This window comes from Sciurus vulgaris, assembly GCF_902686455.1.
Source record: "Sciurus vulgaris genome assembly, chromosome: 11".
NCBI classification, from domain to species: Eukaryota; Metazoa; Chordata; class Mammalia; order Rodentia; family Sciuridae; genus Sciurus; species Sciurus vulgaris.
This window is the reverse complement of record NC_136472.1, coordinates 38,454,597-38,473,091: the sequence shown is the minus strand read 5'-3', so window position 1 is coordinate 38,473,091 and position 18,495 is coordinate 38,454,597. Positions and strand designations below refer to the sequence as shown.

Below are 18,495 nucleotides of genomic sequence, written 5' to 3'. Positions count from 1 at the left end.
CACAGGCCGGACACGTGGCAGCAAGTCCTATACAGCAGCACACGTACTAGTGCCTGAAACAGGACGTGCCTCGGCAGCCCTCATTTGTTCTCCTGTTAGTAGAGGAAGTGAGTAGGACCGTGTGTACGCAGTACTGGCCCCCATGCCGTCCTGGGTGGAATTCGTACAACTGTACAACGGGAGGCTTGGCAGAGCACCTTCCCATGAACTGCTGCATTGGGCCCTGAGAGATCCCTGGACATCACCCTTTACAGGTGACGACCACATCTTGCTCAAGGCCACACTGGGAGCAGTGCAGACCCAGCCTCCTTCTGTGGCCTGAAGTTCCGGGTGGGTGGTTACAGCACAGCCAGACTCAAACGTCACCTGGGGGCTGGGCCTCCTCCATACCTCTCCCAAGCTCACAGCACAGAGGCCCCCTACAAGGACCAGGGTCATCCCCAAAGGGCCAGCTGGTTGTAGGTAGCTCCTCATTGGTGACTTGTTAGCTCTGGAGTTTACAGAGCTTCTAGTTTGCACCAAGCAGTGACATGTAAGGGCAAACTGGCCAGTGTCTGTCCCAAGGATCCTGTGTCCCAGAGAGACAGAGGAGCAAACAACTGCACACAGGGTGGAGAGGCCACCGCGGGGCAGACACAGGGCAGAGTGGGGCAGGGAGGCCATGGCAGTGAGGGACAGGACGGGACCTGAAGGGGAGGTGGACTGAGGTGGGTGGGTACAGAGGACAAGCACCATGGGGCCAGGCACTGACAGAACACAGGTCTTGTGGAGAGAAGGTTCCTGAGAACTGCAAGTAGCTGTCCTGCCCACCAGCCCTTCTTTTCTGGCCCCTTCTCTGCCCTCTGATGACCTCTGGTTCCCCAGGACTGTCTCACAGCCTGAAGCTTCAGCCTGCTGATGCTCTGTTAAAACCCCAGGCAGCTCCACTGCCGTTTCTGGAGCTGGAGCAGGATGTGACTTCCTGCAGAGGCCCAGAAGCCTCTACGTGGTGAGCCGTGTACTGTGTGAAAGTCCCTAGGGTACCCTGCAGCCACCACCAAGCACCACCTGCTCAGTGGTCCTGAGCAGGCCCTGCAGTCCACCTGTCTTATGGGAAAATGGGACCCAGTTCCAGTCTTGGGACCCCCACTTTAGGGCCTCTGTGAGCCACCCACCGCCAGTGTCCCCAGGCCTCCAATGTCTCGGGCCCCTGTGAATCCACATATTTCTCATGACACAGACCCTGGCTTCTGGAAAGGCTGCTCTCCTGCTGCCCCTGGGGAGTCCAGGCTGCTGAGTGGTTATTTCAGTACCCCCAGGTCACGTGGTACAGGCACCCTGGGGGCAGGTACCTGTGGCCGTGGGCAGCTGAGTGGCTGAAGCAGTTCATGTCCTCGTGGAGGGAGGATGCCATGCCATTGGCCTCCAGCATGCTGAGGAGGGGGTCAGCACCTCGGCCCAGCAGCAAGCTGACCAGCTCGTAGTTCCCTAGGAGACAAGGGACCCATGCCAGGGACAGTGAGGTGGCGGCTGACCAGGAGTGCCGAGGCAAGGGGCGGGGGAGGGGCTCTGTGAACTCTGGATATGGCATGGGGAGCCATGCTCACCGCCTGTGGCGGAGATGGAGGCAGGTGAGGGAGACAGGAGGAAGGCCAGCTGTGTCCTGCCACCACCTCCCCTGCACGCCCTGTCTGGGTGCCACACTCAGCAGGAACGCCGAAGGATGGGGGCAAGGGGAAACCCCCAGTGGCCCAGAAGGAGGGACTTCAAGGGTCCCTAAAGGGCGTGTGTGGTCACATGCCCAGCCTGGCGCTAGCACAGGGTAGATGGAGCCTCCCAGCAATGAGAGGCCTGGCTGGGCAGGGCAGTGGGGTACCTACCCGCCGCAGAGGCCAGCTGCAGGGGTGTCTCCGCGTAGCTGTCCTCGCCACCGTTCACTGCCGAGCCCTCCACGTGGGCACCAGCATCCAGCAGCAGCTGCCAGGGCACAGAGGGAGGACATCACTCAGTGCACAGGGGAGGCGTGGAGGGGGCCCAGGGGTCGATTCTCCCCAGGCCTGTGCTCAGGACACAGCTCATCCCGAACGGAAACCTGAGGACTCCTGGCTACCCTCAGGGCTCTGAAACGCTGGATAGACCCTCCACCTCCACCCCCGGGAACCTGGGCTATGAACCTCTGAGTTACTGCGCTTTTTCAAATGCTTTCCCAAATGCTTCAGTTATCTTTCCAAGAACTCACACAGATGGGCGGAGTAGAAAGTGTCACCCTGGACCTTCAGGGGGAAACTGAGGCCCTGGGGGGCAGCATTTAGAAAGAGTGGGGTGCAGTGCTGGCCCCTGACCCATGAGTGACCTGGGGCAGGAACACCAATACCCTGAGCTTCAGTCTTCCCTGCCTGCAAGGTGGGTGGAGAAGCCTGCTGTGTGTTGCTAAGATGTGGTGAAGCGATGCCCAGCACACTATGGGCTCCATAACTAGCGGTTTTTAGGCTCTTAGAGGTACCCCAGGCTGGCAAGTGTGGAAGCTGGGCAGAATGTCACGCACAGTCCAGGACAACAAATGACCTCTCCTTGCTCCAGCCAGGGGCCATGTGGGGCAGGGTTAACAGATACCAAGCAGTTCCAGGTGGGCTGGGTCTGCCCTGGCCCTCAGGCAGGGAGGTGTCCAGGCTGAAACCCAGATCCCCTGGAGGGTATGGGGTGGGGGCAGGGAGGCCCTCTGCTGGAGGCTGGTCAGTCAGAAATCTGTCATTTTCCACTGCCCGGGTCAGGGCTGAGGCTGTGGAGGCGAAGGCCTGCCTGACAGGATGAAGCTGGGCACCAGTCCAGGCAAGCCCAGGGCACATTCCACAGGCCCTTTGCTCAGGTGCTCATAAGGGCAGTAACTGCAGAGCAGGCCAGGTGAGGTAGCCAGCCAGGCAATGACCACTTTGAGTCCCTACTAAAGGTCAGGGCTGGGTTGACAAACACAAATAAGCCAAGATACCATCTGTGCCCTCAGAACTTCCAATCTAGCAGGGGATAAGAACATTATAGGGACTTCCATGAGGAAGTGCTAGGAAACCCTGCAAGCCCCAGTGACCTGAGGCTGAGGACCTGGCAGTTGAGTGGTGTGTGGCCAGTGTGCCAGCTGCCCTGCCCATAGCTTCCACACCTGGAACCTGCACCCCACCATATTTGCCAGGGAGCTTCCCCGGCCAAGGAGGGTAACAATGTAGCTTGGCTTGACAGCTGAGCTGGGCCAGCTGTCCTCTCAGGAACTGGGAACAGACCAGGCCTATTCACAGGGAGAGGGCAGAACTGGAAGGACACCATGACAGCCAGCTCTGCCGTGGAATACAGGAGTGGGAAGAGCACAAAGGGTCAGAGAGGGGGTCGGCGGTGAGAACACTGAGCAGACTTGCAGAAGCCCCAGCACGTGCTGGGACGCAGGAGACCCTGCCTGACCCTGTTCTGCTTGGGTCTGGTTCTCATTTCCCACAATTCCACACGTATCCTTCTACTCCTTTCTTGAGGCATCCTGGGCGGGTTTCTGCCCTGTTGATCAGGGATCCGGCCTTAAACAGTGTTTCTGAGGTCTGGCTCACAGCTCCCTTAGGGGTGAGACTGGGGCTATGCCCACCTGGGAAGCAGGGGCATGCTGTGCACCTGGCAGGAGCTCACCTGGACTACAGAGATGTGTCCATGTAGCACGGCAAATGTCAGGGAGGTCCAGTGCCGGCTATCAGGGTGGATGGAGGGGTGCCTGGGAGAGTTGCTTGGAACCTGGAAAACACAACAATGATTAGGGTAGGTGACATTCCTGGGCAGGTGACACAGGCACCTTAATGAAGGGGATGCCTTGCAGGGATGGTGAACAGGAGTCAAATCAAGTGCTTTCTACATTCAATTGGTAATGTCTGCCTGGAGCACTGTGTGGATAAGGTTCAAAAGGAAAGGGTGATGTTCAATTAACAATGTCTACTCTGGGCAAAAGGTGGCAGAAGATGACCACATGATGTCTCAGAGAGAGAGGGAGAAGTAGTTGGGTATAAGGGGGATGTTGGGATTAGTTGGTAAATGGGGAAAGGTTCTCCTGCTCAGCTTGCCCTCCCAGACAGCCCAAATCTTAAGGACACTGTTCTTTGCTGTGATCTCTGTGCATCTTGTATTACTACCCTCTTGAGATTTTTCAGTTGTCTGAAAAATCACCTGTAGCCTGGCTGCTGGAGACCTTAGGGTGCTCTTGCCAAGTTAGGGCCTGGCACAATCTCTGAGGCTTGCTCACCTGGATGTCCAAATTTGCCCCTGCGTCAATCAGCATCTGCACCATGGCTTCGTCCCCAGCAGCACAGGCGTACATCAGTGGCGTCATACCCTGCACGAATCAAAGGCAGATGCTGAGCGGTCTGGAAGGGAACCCAACACCACGTATCCCATAGGCCTTTGCCTCCGAAATGCCAGATGTGGGTCTCCTGCTTGACCCAACTGCTCACCCCCAACTCCCCTGCACCTTGTGCTTTTTAGGCCCCCTGAACACAGGGCACCAGAAGGGTGAGTAGGTTGCAATCCCCCAAGACACCAGAGGGAAGAAAAGCACAGGCCCTGCAGCCAGACTTGGGCACAAAAGCTACCTCTGCCAAGGGAACCGTAAACTTTGTACAGTTACTAATCCTCTCTGTGCCTCAGTTTCTTCATCTTTAGCTCAGGAAAAACAGCAATGTCTACCTCACAGGGCTGCAGTAAAGAGCGTGGGTTAATCTGTATGAAGGGCTTTGCACGCAGGGAGTAGGCTGACCGCCATTCAGAGCCAACAGCACCTGCACGGCCACTGTTACAGAGGGGCACTGCCAAGCCCACCCTCCCAGGCCAGGCCAGAGCAGGGCATCGCTGCTGGGTGGTTCACATACAGCCGCTCATTTTGTCACTGGGCTCTTCCCATGAGGGAGGCTCTCCTATGAGCTCCGTCTCACAGATGAGAAGCTGAAAAGGGGGAATTAACTGCAGAACTGGGAGAGGAACCCAGGTCTAGTGAGCTGTGAAGCCTGTGCTTTGGGGAGACATAGGAGAGAGGTTCGAAGTTCATGTTTTGCACGGCTGAGTAGTCCACTGCTTTTCTAGAAGCTGCCTAGGGCTCCCTCCCGAATCTGGTGGGCAACAGTGAGGGCAGAGTGGGAGTGCAGACTCCACAGCTGGATCCCGACGAGTGTTTGGCGTCCTGCGATGTATTTATTAGGTTGTTTGTGTGTAGACAAGATCTCTTCACCTCAGAAATTCTTGCCTCGTGCCCAGAGATAAAGAAATGGCCTGAGATTAATGACGGGGCGAGAGGCCTGTTTACCTACGCATCATTCTATTAATATCAAGTTAGGGAACAACAAGACTGAGCCTTTGTAGGGAAGTCAACAGCAACCTCATGAAAATCTGGCTTGCTTCAGCCCTCTGCGCACACACTTGACTTTTGCCTCCACACATCTGTACATGATTCTAAGCTAAAAGCAGGTTCGGACCTCTGGGGAACTACCTTTTGGGTTGGTTCCACCCCACTCCAGGCACATCCAGAGGCTACAAGGCTGATGGACAGGCGCCAGGGAGCATTGTCATTTTGACAGCAACATGGTAACAATCACATGAACACAAAAAACCCAGAATGAATATTCACTGAGCACGTACTAGGTGCTAGATGGAAAATTCTCAGCGACCATCCCATCTTAGAGGTGGGGCCACACTCCCCTGGGAGGTATTGTGACTTGTCCACGATGCCACGACTCTGAGGCGGTGGACTAAACCCTCAGTCTGTGGGAAGCTGAAGACCGTGGGCTTCAACGCTGAATGCCCAGGGAGGAGGACAGCAGCCAGAGGAAGGCTCCTGGGAAGCCCGGGCACCTGTGCAAGGCCCGCCTCCCACCTGTCCCCCCGCAGTGCTCCTGAAGCCACCATCAGCCTGATCTCCCTGTGCTGCGGCTGCCCCGCCCCAGCTCTGGCTCTATCACTCCTTCCCTGGGAATGCCTTCCCTGTCCCTCTCTCCAGCGGGGGGAGGCCCATCGTCATCAGAGCCTCGTGTCTTGTCACTGCCTGGGTCGTGATGTCATCTCATCTCTTTCCTTAACCTCTCCGTTGTCACTGAGCTTGTGTGTGATCAACCTGGTGCCATTACACACTCTGTAACGGCTCCCAAGACAACGTCCAGTAAACAAATGGACTCTTCCACAGAGGCTGAGCAGCTCTGTCCTTCCTCACTGTGTGACTTCAGGTAAGGCAACCTCTCCCTGCCTCAGTTTCCCCAGCTATAAAATGGGGACAATAACAGCACTCGTCAGAGGCCTGTGGTCAAGGTTAAGTGAGCAAGCCACGTGAAGCGCCTCGGTTGGCACCTGAAGTACAGCACCTGCTCTGCGAGTGCTAGCTGTCCACAGCAAAGACAACAACCACGAGCAGAAACCCCACGCTAAGTTCTCTCTGGAGTTACGACTCACCTCTGGCATCTCCTACCCGTTCTCCTGCTCCATTTTACTCCTCAGTACTTCTCATTTTTGTTAACGTAGTTTATATTTCATGTTGGTTCTTTTTTTTTTTTTTTCCAGCACAGGAGATTGACTCCAGAGGCACTCTACCACTACTTCATCCCCCAGCCCTTTTTGTTTTTTATTTTGAGGCAGGGTCTTCTGAGCCTGGCCTTGAACATGCCACCCTCCTGCCTCAGCCTCCCACGTTGCATGCGTTTGCCTCTGGCAGCCTGTCTCCTCACTAGAATGTCAGCACACAGAGGCAAGGGTTTCTATGGGCCTGGCACAGGTAGGCACACACACACGCCCATGTGTTGGGGATCACTATCCACAGCTTGATGTTGATGTTGAACTGACTCCTCCAGACTCTTTCCCGGCCCTCTACCTGCTGACCCGGTCACCAGCCCTCCAGCCAGGGAAGCAGAAGCCATATTTCCAGGGTTGCCCAGGCTGGTATTCTACCTAGAATGGGAGGCAGCTCACCTCTCTGAAGCACAGAGCTGAGCAACTCTCAGGTTCCCGACAGAGGGAATTACGCTTCTGACTCCGGCAATTTATGAATTCCTGATTCTGGTCCCTGAGTCCCACCTCATGGAGCTCTCAAAAGTTACCTGATCATCCATAGTGTTCACCCCATCTGGCCCCAAGGCCTCGATGGCCTGGTTGATGAGGTCTGTCCTCCCACAGTTGAGCATGCGGAAACCCAGGTCCTGGTTGAATTTTTCAGTAGCAGCTCGGGCATCCAGCCTCCGGAAGGAACTGAAACAGCACTCAGGCCTGCACAGCAAAGACCAGGAGGCGCATGAGCATGACCGTGCTAGACCTTGCCTGTCAATGACTCACGACACAGCTGGACCAGGTTGACGTGGGCAGACAGCATGGGTGAGGTGGGGGAAGGACTGGGACTAACACTCGGGTCAGGCATGGTGGTCTCACCATGTTCTGTGACAAGAAGAGCACACATTTGTTTTTCTATAAACAGGATAAAGAAGTATGCTGAGCTCTTGGGAGTTGTCAACTGTTAGGGAACAAACTCTGAACTAAAATAGCCTCTCAGGGGCCACTCTGAGGAGGAAGCACTGGCTGCTGGGTACCTGTGCTCAGAGAAGGCTGCCCTCTGTCTAGAACATGGTGATGGTGGCCACCAGTTCTAATTTGCTGCTGTGTCTCCCTTTAAGGGTTCCATGTGAGGCCCAGAAGTACCAAAGGTAGGGAAAGGCCTAGAATCCCACTTGCAATCAAGGAGAGTTGCAGGTAAAACGTGCATCCACAGAGGGCACATAGCAGAGGCCCAACAGGCAGCGTCTGCTGCGATTCGTGGTTGGGTCAGTGTAGAAAGTTCACATCCGGAGCATGGCTGAGGCTCGGGCCGTAGGGAGAGAGGAGACCATAACGGGTTTGGGCATCTTCAGAGAACACCCTCGGAGCAGCTTGAACGGGCTGCAGTCCCAGCTCTCCGAGCCCTCCCAGCCACAGAGGAAAAGGGAGAAGAGGCTGGACATGGGTACAGACTTGAGCTGTCGGGGCTCGCAGTCCAGGCCAGGCAGCAGCAGGCGGGCTGCCTGCCGGATGTCGCCACTGTCCACGGTGAGGCTGCGGCGGTGTTCTGCATAGGTGATGGCTACGCGCATCCACTCCATCAGTGGTGGCAGCAGCATAAAGGGCCTGTGAGCAACAGAGAGAGGTGTCAGGTCTAGAGGGGCGCTTCCTGAAGAAAGGGGCCCCTTCGGTTCATGTGGGTCTCAGAAAATGGCCATGAAGTCTAATCACCCCATAAGCTGCTGGCTGTGAGGTGTGGAGGCAACCTGATCCTTCCGCTCAGAGACCTCGCTTTGTCCCCCATTCCACAGAAACCTTGACCATGTTGGCAATAAGCAGACTTCAGAGTCCTTAAAGGACCAATGAAAGAGGGGTTCTCCCAGAATTCAGAGAGGGTCCAGGTTTTCCTCTCTCCAGAGGAAACCCCTCTGTCCCCTGAGTTGTGGGGTACAGAGCAAAGTCTAACAGACTCAAGCTCGAGACACTCTAGTGTCACCTCGTCATCCCACACACCCTGTCTTTAACTGCACCACAGTGAAGCATGGCTCCTAGGGCTGCTGGGAGGCTAAATGAGACCAGACACGTCACGCTACACACACGCACAGTCACAGCCTTTGCTTCCTTGGCTGGAGCCCAGGCCGAGGTGGTCCCTATAGCTTCCTGGGCCAGCCTGGCACTCAGGGAGGAGTTGCAGTCCAGAGTCCTATGGGAAGAACAGTCCAGGAGGGCTCTGTGACATCCAAGACCCAGGCCATGCTGCAGGATGGCTGGAGGGCCGTCAGTAAAGCCTCTGGGTTGCAAGCTCCAGGGGACACCTTCCACAGGCATGCTACAGGCCACCAGGGGACGCCATTCACATGGAATGGGCAAACGCCCCTTGCACGATACTGCCTTGCAGACCCTGCCCCAATGGCCTTCCCCTGCCATTGCCTTCAGCTCCTGGATGCAGCCAGAGGAAGCATGGAAGGCTTCCTCTTGTCCTCTGACCATCCAAACAAGTCTCCCATGGTGAAGATCCCTTAGCTGAGTACTTCACAGTCCAACTGATCTCTCAGCTCTGACAGCCTGTGTTTGACTTTATGATTCAGTGGTCACCCAGCTTGCTCTGTCCATCCAGAATGGATGGTGCTCTTCCCCCACAGGGTAGCCCTGGAACCCCGCCTCTCACGGCTGTTCTCTCTGATGACAGCCCAAGAGTTGGCCTCCTGGCTCCTGTCTATGTCTCAGCCCCTCCTGATACCCCATCCCACCCTTCCTTTTAAGTTAAGCCAGGGAGCAGGCTCCAGGCCAGGGCAGGCAGCCAGGCCCCACACACTCCACTTCCTGATACCCGGGGCTCTCAGGCAGTGGGCCTGTGCCACCATCTCTCTGCCTAACACACTCTAAAGCACTCCAGCCAGGAAAAAGATGTGTTCTCTCCCTGCTCAGTTTCTACAGGTGACCACCAGAGACTGCCCTGTCACTTATCCCATGACTCTAAAACCTCAGGTCATTCGTGTAGTTTTAAAAGTTTCTCTCCTGGAGGGCAAACATGCTTTTATTAAACACATGAGCACACGCGCACACACAGAGTAATCAGATGTGATCTTGAAAGTGGCTCTTTGGGGAAGTTATTCTGATGCTCTGGTTCTGCTGCTGCAGAAAATACATCTGGGTTTGTGTCACTGAACTGGCCCACAGTGTGTTCCCCTGGGCATGATGAGGAAGCCACAGGCTGGTGAGGCCTCGCGGGGTCCTGGCTATCCAGGGGGCCCAGAGCCTCACTCGACTGTCTCTGGCTCTGATCAACACCTGTCATCAGGACACAGCAGACCAGCAGCACTTGAGGTTCTCCAACCCACCCCGCCAGTCCCGTCTCCTCATTGGAGGGATCGGCTGAGCTCTCCACTCCGTGTGTCTAGATTCTATCTGTCCTTCAAGGCCCCATTCCAATGTCACCTCTTTCCAGAAGCCTTCCCAAATTCTCTCAAAAACACCTCTTTCTGTTCTAAGCCTGCCTAGACCTCAATCTTCCAGCAGTAAATGTGTTCCATTTTCCTGCCAGTCAGGAATGGTGCCTTCCTCATCTCTGTATTCTCCAAAATATGCCCAACAGATCCTCCACAAATTTTGCTGAATGGCTGAAAGTAGGGATGAGCTTCGGTGTAACATATCCAGGTTTTCAGTTATGGGCCAAGTCACGTTTCTTCCCAGAGAAGAATGACGTCTGATTCTGAAGGGCACAGTGTTGACTCATTAGAGTAGGAAGTTGGAACTTTATGGGGGAAACTTGTGTAATCTAGAGAGGAAAAACAAGTCGTTCATGCATTATCCCTCTGTTTACAAGATCTCCCTTGATTATAACTGCTCATTTGAATTCCCCCCAAATATTTTTGAATTTTACAATTCAGAAATTCATTAAAGACTGGAAGACAAGCTCAGAGAGACACTTGTGTATATCAGTCCTCCTAATCTAAGGAGAAGACTTTAGTTAAACCATTACCATTGGTGACTGATGCGTAAATAAAAAGATAATTTGTGCTTCTGCCAGCCATTCTTTCCTATTGTGGCCAGCAGCCAGGATGACGTGCCAAGTGCGGCTACTAAAGCTCTAAGTGGGCATCTCCCAGCTGCACTATGGGAAATCCAAGAGGGAGTCTGGGAAATCATGAAGCCTAACCAGATGGTGTCTTGACTCATTCTCCTGCTTCATGCCTCTTAGAACTCAGCACGTGAGAAAATGCAGTATTGATAACCCTGGTGGGTGTAGGCTGGGGATGGGCTCATCTGCTTCTGTTGTATCATCTTGCTTAGATGCTGGAAGGTTGAAAGCTAATACTTTCCAGACTCCTTTGCACTTGGGGTTCTAGATTCACATTGGATTTTCCCATTCAGATGCTGCTCATGAGTGAATGTGAGGCCACCTTTGTGTTCCCTTTGTTTTTGTTAGTAAATGAGGTCATGAAAGCATGCGGTCTTTCTTTTTTTCCCCCTACCTACAGAACACAGAACATTCCAATGTCTAGTTTCTTTCTTCCTGGTGTTCCAGAGGCAGTGTAGTGGTGGTAAAGCAGCAAAGTCCTTGCAGCCATTCCTGGAGGCTCAGTCTTGAATCTGAGGCCCTTCCCATCATTCTGTTAGTGCCCAATACCCTTCATGAAATCCCTTTCTACTTAAAATGCCTAGTACAGTTTCTGTTTCCTGAATTAAACACTGATCAATACTCTTACAATACAGAGAAATTTACATCATCCCTTTGGGTAGTGGTTAGTGCCTACCCACTTCCAAACAAGGCTGTACCCGCCCAGTCCCACTTTGCCAGACTTTTCTCCTTAACCTGCCTGGCCTGAGGTCCTGGAGCAGGTGAAAAGAGAAGCAGGAGATTCACAGGCTTTCTCCGCAGCATCCCCCTGTGGGCTGTGGGTTCCAGGCTGCTGTTTCCTTTCTGGTAATTTCAGCTAGCCCATGGAGCATGCTAAGAGCTGGCCTACATTACTGGCCATTCTGGAAAATCCCTATAAAAACTCCCATCTGCAATGGCCATGACTGTTGTAACTCCAGGGTGAAAGGGCCTGGAGGAGCAAGGCTGAGAACAACAGGCATGCGCTTTCCTCAGGTCTCTCTGCTTTGTTCCTTCCTGAAGCAGAAGGCCGTTTCCCACTTCTCGCCTCTGCATGGGCCTGGTTGCTAGTCTCTCTGTGCCACAGTGCAGGTGTCAGGACCAAGAAAGCCACCTTGCCCAGTTCTTCTGCCTGCCGGGTTTCTCTTTGGCTGGTTCTGATAAATCCAGAGTAGTGATTCTCAGATGGTTTTGGTTTCAGGACACTTTTTATACTCCTAAAAAATTATCAAGGACCTCAAAGAGATTTTATGTGTATAATTCTATTGATGCTATCAGAAATTAAAGCTGAGATAATGTTAAAATGCATGAATACATAAACACACATCCCATTATTTGTCAGAATATCATCGTCATCGTCTGGAAACCCCTCTTCCCTACAATGAGAATGAAAATGCAAATAATATCATTTTTTTGTGGTATGGCAAAACCTAGGACCTAGGATTGAACCTAGGACCGTGCACATGCTAGACAAGTGCTCTACCTCTGAGCCATGTTTTATTTTGAAACAAGGTCTCACTAAGTTGCTAAGGTTGGCCTTAAACTTGCGATTCTCCTGCTTCAGCCTCCAGAAGCAGGAGAGGGCCAGTGCGCCTGGCTATAAATACCTTCTTTGGAAAACAGGCTTGACACAGTGGACTCTTGGAAAGAGTCTCTGGAACCCTGGGACCACACTTGAATGACCTCAGCCTTAGAAGACTATGGCAGGTCCCTAAGACAACAGTGGAGTGGGCAGGCAGCAGTGGCTCGGGGCACCAGATCTGGTGAAAATGCTATGGTGGCATGTGGTTTGCATGCACTCCTGGCACAGGGATCAAGGCTCCTAGTCCCCTTCTTTGACGCTTCCTCCCGGGGAGAAAGTTCTAGCTTCTTCAATACAACTGAATTTGGGCATATCATTACTCTTCTATTAAGGAAGTGGTGAGGTTAGTGGCTTCTAGGCTTTTTCAGTGACGAAAACCTCTCTGTTCTTGTTTCACTGATTCCACATGGAAGTAGCTGTACCTTCATGCAGAATTCAAATGCTTGGACTGTGGGGGGGAAACTACCTGGGCTGAAGTATGGAGCATCCCCAATGAGTCAAATGGAATGATTCTGTGCAAGTCAGCTCGCCTTTCCCAGCCTCAGCTGCCCTGTGAGCAAAAGGGGTCTAAATCAGCGGACTACCTCCCAACACAGCGGGAAGCGTTACTCCTCAAAGTGCTGAGCTCAGCGTTTGGAGTGTGGTCGTTGCCTGCAAACCTTAACTATTATTGCTAGTTTAGTATCTGCTGATAGAGAGAACACATAATAGCAACCAAGGCCATCGGAATCTGGTTCTGTTAAATGCCTCGGCCCCAGCCCTCTCCGCGTCCAGCCAACCAGCCCGCCTCCTCCCTGACAGCAAGTATAAACACGCACGCCAGCAGCAGCCTGCCCGCCAGCAGCCCGCCAGCGCTCGGCCGGCTCGTAAACCAGAGAAAACAAATGCGACCACTATGCTGGTGTGGGCTGCGGGCTTTCTGGCAGCACAGGCTCTCCGCCTTGGCAGCAAAGAAACAGAGACGTGAGACCCAGGTGTCACTACTGGTCGGTTTCTTTTCATCTCTCCCCTGACATGAGTCTCATCAATGAGCCTGACGGTATCGATCTGAAGGTTTCACAAGGCCCCTCAATAGGGCCAAAGCTGCAAGAGCCATTTTCCCCCCTTACAAAAAAAATGGAGAATAAACTTCTTAAGGTCTTGGTTTTAAGAGGTCCCTGCAGCCTGGAAAAAAAAATAAACCCTGCCTGCTCCACAAATGTATGATTTATTGGGATTATAGTCCTATAAGCAGTGTCTTAACAACATGGAACAGGAAACGCCTCGGATTTCCAGCTTAATGCAGGCTCTGTTCTCTCTTGAGGTGGGCAGGGCCTCGGGGCAAGAGGCAGGTTGGCAGATGGGCAAAGGCCGGCAACTGAAGGCCAGGTAACTGAGCCCCAGGCAGCAGAATGCCTTATGCCTCTGTCCCCAACTTAATGGGCTGAGAATCTACAGCCAGCAGGTTTGTCCCCCACCGCGCCTGAGAGGAACTGGGCACAAGGGCTGATGTCGGCTGGGAAGGGCCATGAGACCAGGCCCGTGCTCAGGCCTGGGGAGGCAGGGCCACCCCTGGTTCCACTTTTCACCGCAGGGGTGCGGGCCTGGGTGGGGAGGCACATCACACCTTGCTCCCTCAGGATTTCCCCATCAGCCTCTCAGCTCTGCCCTGCCCCTCCTGAAAGCATCCTCGGCGCCCAGGAAAGGATCAGCCAGAGAAGCACAGATGACGATCAAGGGAGGGGGCCTCCCCGGCGCTCCCACCCTCAGACCTAAATTCTTCCACCGACCTTGCTCCGCCTCCAGTGGGTGTTAGAGGCAAGCTCGGGGTTGAGCGGGGTCAGGGCCCCTCGAGCTCCCCGCTTCTCTCACATCTCTCTGTGAACCGTGCTGCTCCCACGCCCCTCCCCACCTTGCTGTCTGGGCTGGGTCTGGAGGTGGCAAGTAGCACCGTGAAGATGGCCCAATTTTCCCGATCAAGCGGGGCTCCACAAACAGAGACTTCCCTGGGAAGGTCAGCGCTGGCTCAGCGTGCTGGCCCCCAGGCCCTCTCCACGGCTTCCCTGAGATTTCCACAGAGCCACTGTGGCCCAAAAGCAAGCCAAAACATCCATGTAGAATAAAGCCAACATTGTCCCCACTGAAGTCAGATTCCACTCCCAGCACAAAGGAAGCAATTCTAGTCCGGCTCACATCTTGGACTAATTATTTTTCTAGAATTGCTGGGTAAACCAGAATGGTTTGGCTCAGCTTAGAGTCGGCATTGGGCACATTTCTCGCTTCAGACCCCCAGGCCTGTCTCACCCTGCCTCTATCAGGCTGCTGGGCAGCTGATCTGTGACAGAAACTCTGTGTGGGGTCAGGTGACTTCTGCTTGAGGTGGGACTTTGGACTTTCTTTGGGGAAAATATACTTTTCTTATTAAAACTCATCGGGTACAGATTAGAGGTGCTTGATAAAACTCGCCCAGATACACATATGATAATGTCTAGGTTTTTTCCCCTGCTGGAATTGAACCCAGAGCCCTGGGCATGCCAAGCACTTATTCTACCTTTGCCACATGCTTGACCATATAGGGTTATTTATTTATTTTGGACAAGGTCTCACTAATGTTCAGGCTGGCTGTGAACTCCCGGGCTTGAGCGGTCCTCAGACTTCAGCCCCTCTAGTGGCTGGGACTACAGGAATGCACCACCATACCTGGCTGGGTACACATATGGAGATCCATTTAGAACACACCTGAATCGCGATGCGCCGGGAGCCAGGGCCCTGCCTTTGTCCCACAAGGGGAGCCTGACTGCAGTGGGATGGAGGTCAACTGTGCGACAAATGGGACATCCAGGAATAAGAGAAAACCACTCATGACTAACGCGTACAGAGCGTCAGGACGACCTGGCACTGTTTTACATCTATCGACCAGTCTACTCCTCATACCCGCTTTGTGAAGCAGGTACGATCACAATGCCTACGTTCCATCTGGGGAAACCCAGGGCTAAAGAGCTGAAGAGATTGGCCCCACATTATGCGCCCAGGCAGCGTGCCTTGAGTCAGAGGCCCTGAATGGGACGAGGGTCAGTCCCTGGGCCCCGGTTCGCTTCCTCTTAGAGACGACGAGTTTCAGGCACAGTAACCTTATGTAGTAACTTAGGATGGCTGGACTTAGTCTTGCGAATTTTGGCTGGGGCAAAAGTGCCCGTACAACCATTCTTTTTAAACTTTTAGCACGGTACTCAATAATCAGACACGTAACCCTTCATTATAAAACAGGTTTTGTGTGACATTGTTCTGCCCAACTGTGGGCTTGTTTAAAGTAGGCTGGGCTAAGCCAGGATCTTCAGGAAGTTAGGCGAATTAACCACGACACGGATTTGCCACTTAGAGTAGTTCCAATGTACAGTGGGTTTATCAGGATGTAACCCATTGCCCACGGAGGAACACCCAGAATATGTCATCCACAGTGGACGGCTCCTCAGAGGGAAGAGGGGTGCCATCACCACTGGCACCAGGACCACCAGGAATGAGTAGAACCACTATGCCAAGGCAGTGTTAGGTCACTTGGCTAAAGTGCCTTGGCCCCCAGGTCCCTCTGCCTGGCCATGTGGCCCTCAGGCAACAGGCGGTCCTCTCCCTGCCGCAGGGCTCTGCAGCTCCCCACTCTCTCCTCCAGCACTGCACCCTGCTGCCGCGCAGGACCAACCCAATTTATAACTCTTTCGTTTGCTTGTGTGGGTTTTTGTCTGCTTCCTCCTCTAGACTAGAATTTTTCTGAGGGTAGAGGCGATTTTGCCTACGGGTGACTTCCCATCCCTCAGATGGGAGCCCATCAGGAACTCGATTTTGAATACATAATAAGGCCAGGCACGTCTGCCATCCTGAGGACAGAGCTCCCTGGCTGCCAGCATGTGCTCGGGCTCTGTTCTTACTCCGGGGCTGTCTTGTGGAGGGAGAACTGCTTCAACTTTGGTTCCTGGAGGCTTGGATTGACTTGGATATTGGCAAATGATTTTCTTCAGATAAAATGAAAATAATTCCCAGATAAAAAGGGAACCGTTTCACAGGAGAGCTTCCCATTCAGGAACAAGTTCCTTGGGGAGCTGACAGCCCAGGGCTAAGGCAGTTTCTGGGAAGGTGGCTAGGATAATGAGATGGAGTTTTGCTGGGGAAGGAAAGAGGTAGATATGGTTGTGCTGATGTCCATGAGGGCTTGGGCTTGGTGTAGCCACACAGCCGCCCTTCCCTGGTGATTGGGACTGACTCCGGGTGGGTGCGATGGGCGAGATTCCACATGCAGGCCACTTTCCCATGCAGAAGGCAAGGCCTTGCCTGCGCCTTGCAAGGTTGGGGCACCTGCCCCATGTCTCAGGCCAGAACTGCCCAGCATGACAGCCTGGAGGGTGGGTGACTGGTCCAGCAGGCCAGGGTGTCACGACTTCCCACACACTGGATGCAGCAGTGTAACAGCAGGCCTTGCTGGGAGGTGGCTCTCTTGGCTAATGGGTCACACCTCACCTACAGGGCCCCGCTGCTGCCACAGGTCAAAGATCTACTTTCTTCTTCCATGCTTAGGGTCTGTGGACACTAACTGGAAGCCAGAGAGGCGAGGGCCTCTAACCTGCTCAAACACTTTTACCTCCCATGAACACTTGCCTCTGCCAGCAAGGCAACCTTGGGAGAACCCTGGGCCTCACCTGTCCTGCTTTATTCATCCAGTGGACACCTGCTAGGCCATGGGACAGAGTGTGGGGTCTTTTGCACAAGTTCTAGAAAAGGGTAATTCTGTTCAAGTTCAGTTAAATGTAGTCTTATGGTCCCTCTATCTGAGGCAGAAAGATGACCAATGTTACATGAAGAGTTTCTGGAAACTTCTGGGAGGAAACAAAAGCATATAGCTCTTGAGGATTATATATGTAAGAAATTCTTAACTGGAAACTAGTGGCTTTGTTGATAAAGATGGGGCGCTGGGAATGGGGTGTGTATCAAGAGAAGAGACAAAGCAGACTCCCAGGGTGGGGCCTGACTCTATTTTCTGCACCCACATCCCAACTGCAGCTTTGGGTAAGGCCGCAGCATGGGATTCTAAGCAGCACACTAACACTGCCGGGATCTGCTGAGGGCCTAGTTTGTGCGAAGAAAGCACGAGGCCACTTACTGTATTATCTCAGATCCTTAGAGCCACCCTGCGAGGAAGGCTTATTATTAGTATGTATTTTACAAAAGTGAAAACCAAGTCTCTGAGAGGTTTGCACACCTGACCAAGACTGGTCAGCTAGTCAATGGTGGCTTGTCTGGCCCTTAAAAAAACAAAATGAGTACCCTAGGATCTGTCATGATACCAACCTGCAGAGGAAATACTGTGAACCCCATTGGCCAGCAGAGAACCGGAAGGAGGCATTACGGAGCACCTATACCTTGGGCCCATGTCACCAATCTGGCCAAACTCTGGCTTTTGAACTCACAGCCTTATTAGGTCCTGAACTTGGCCTGGGACTGCCAAAGCTTCAGGGATGCACCCCAAGTATAAGAAGGCTTAAGAGCTTTCTTCCATACTTGCCAACAGTAAAAAGTGGGGCGGGCGAGTCACAGCTATCAGAGGTGGCTGTTGTTGGGGGAGGAGAGAACTCTGAATTGCTGCTTGGCAGGCAAGTAGGAGCAGGCCAGAAAGCAGCCCAGCCTAGCTCCTGACAGGCCTGAGTTCCCATCCTGCCCCCAACCTCAGGGGCTGAAAAATCTCCAGTTCAGCCTCAGAAACTGCCTTAAGAAAGCAAAATCAATTCACTTTAGAGCTGGGATTTCCCTGCACCGAAGGCACTCTTAGAATCCTGGAGGACTGTAGACAAAGGGGATTGTTCCTGCCTATGTTAGAAAAACACTCCAAAACCACGAAGCCCGAGCTGGCAGTTCCCAGTCTTCTTTTTTGTGAGGACTAGTGGGTACAACAATGGGACAGGAAGTTGTATGCAACGGGCAGCCCCCCGGGGGCCCTTGTCAGGCCGGCCAGGATCCTGTCTTGTCTTTGTGCTGTTATCTGGCACTGCCACTTTCTTTGTCTGCTCCAAATCCCTGGCTTGCTCCTTCTCTTATGCTGGGCAGATGCCCACACTCAGGCTGGCCACCCAGAGACAGCAAACTCAAATCTGATGGGAAAGAGGCCCCAAGTTGCTTGGGCACTAGATGCCCGGGGCACACCAGGTAGAGGAAGCTCCTGAGACTGAACCTCTCTGGGAGGGGAGGGATTTACCACTGTAGACAGCGTGAATAGCCTAATCAAACATTTTGCCTGAGCTCAGCTCTGCCTTTTCCCAGCTGTGACCTTGGGCATGCATTGTACCCT

The 18,495-nt window shown here is 53.4% G+C and overlaps 1 protein-coding gene across 1 annotated transcript in view; it reads right to left on the bottom strand.

Annotated features, from left to right (window-relative positions):
- The window catches only part of ABTB2 (ankyrin repeat and BTB domain containing 2), a 161,561-nt gene that overhangs the window by 9,420 nt on the left and 133,646 nt on the right, over positions 1-18,495 (bottom strand). Inside the window, exons 4-9 of the mRNA XM_079105683.1 lie at positions 7,978-8,130; positions 7,077-7,242; positions 4,247-4,336; positions 3,643-3,744; positions 1,860-1,956; positions 1,332-1,467 (exon numbers count right to left, since the gene is read on the bottom strand). Of these exons, the coding sequence (XP_078961809.1) occupies positions 1,332-1,467; positions 1,860-1,956; positions 3,643-3,744; positions 4,247-4,336; positions 7,077-7,242; positions 7,978-8,130 (744 nt within the window). The remainder of the gene's footprint in view (positions 1-1,331; positions 1,468-1,859; positions 1,957-3,642; positions 3,745-4,246; positions 4,337-7,076; positions 7,243-7,977; positions 8,131-18,495) is intronic.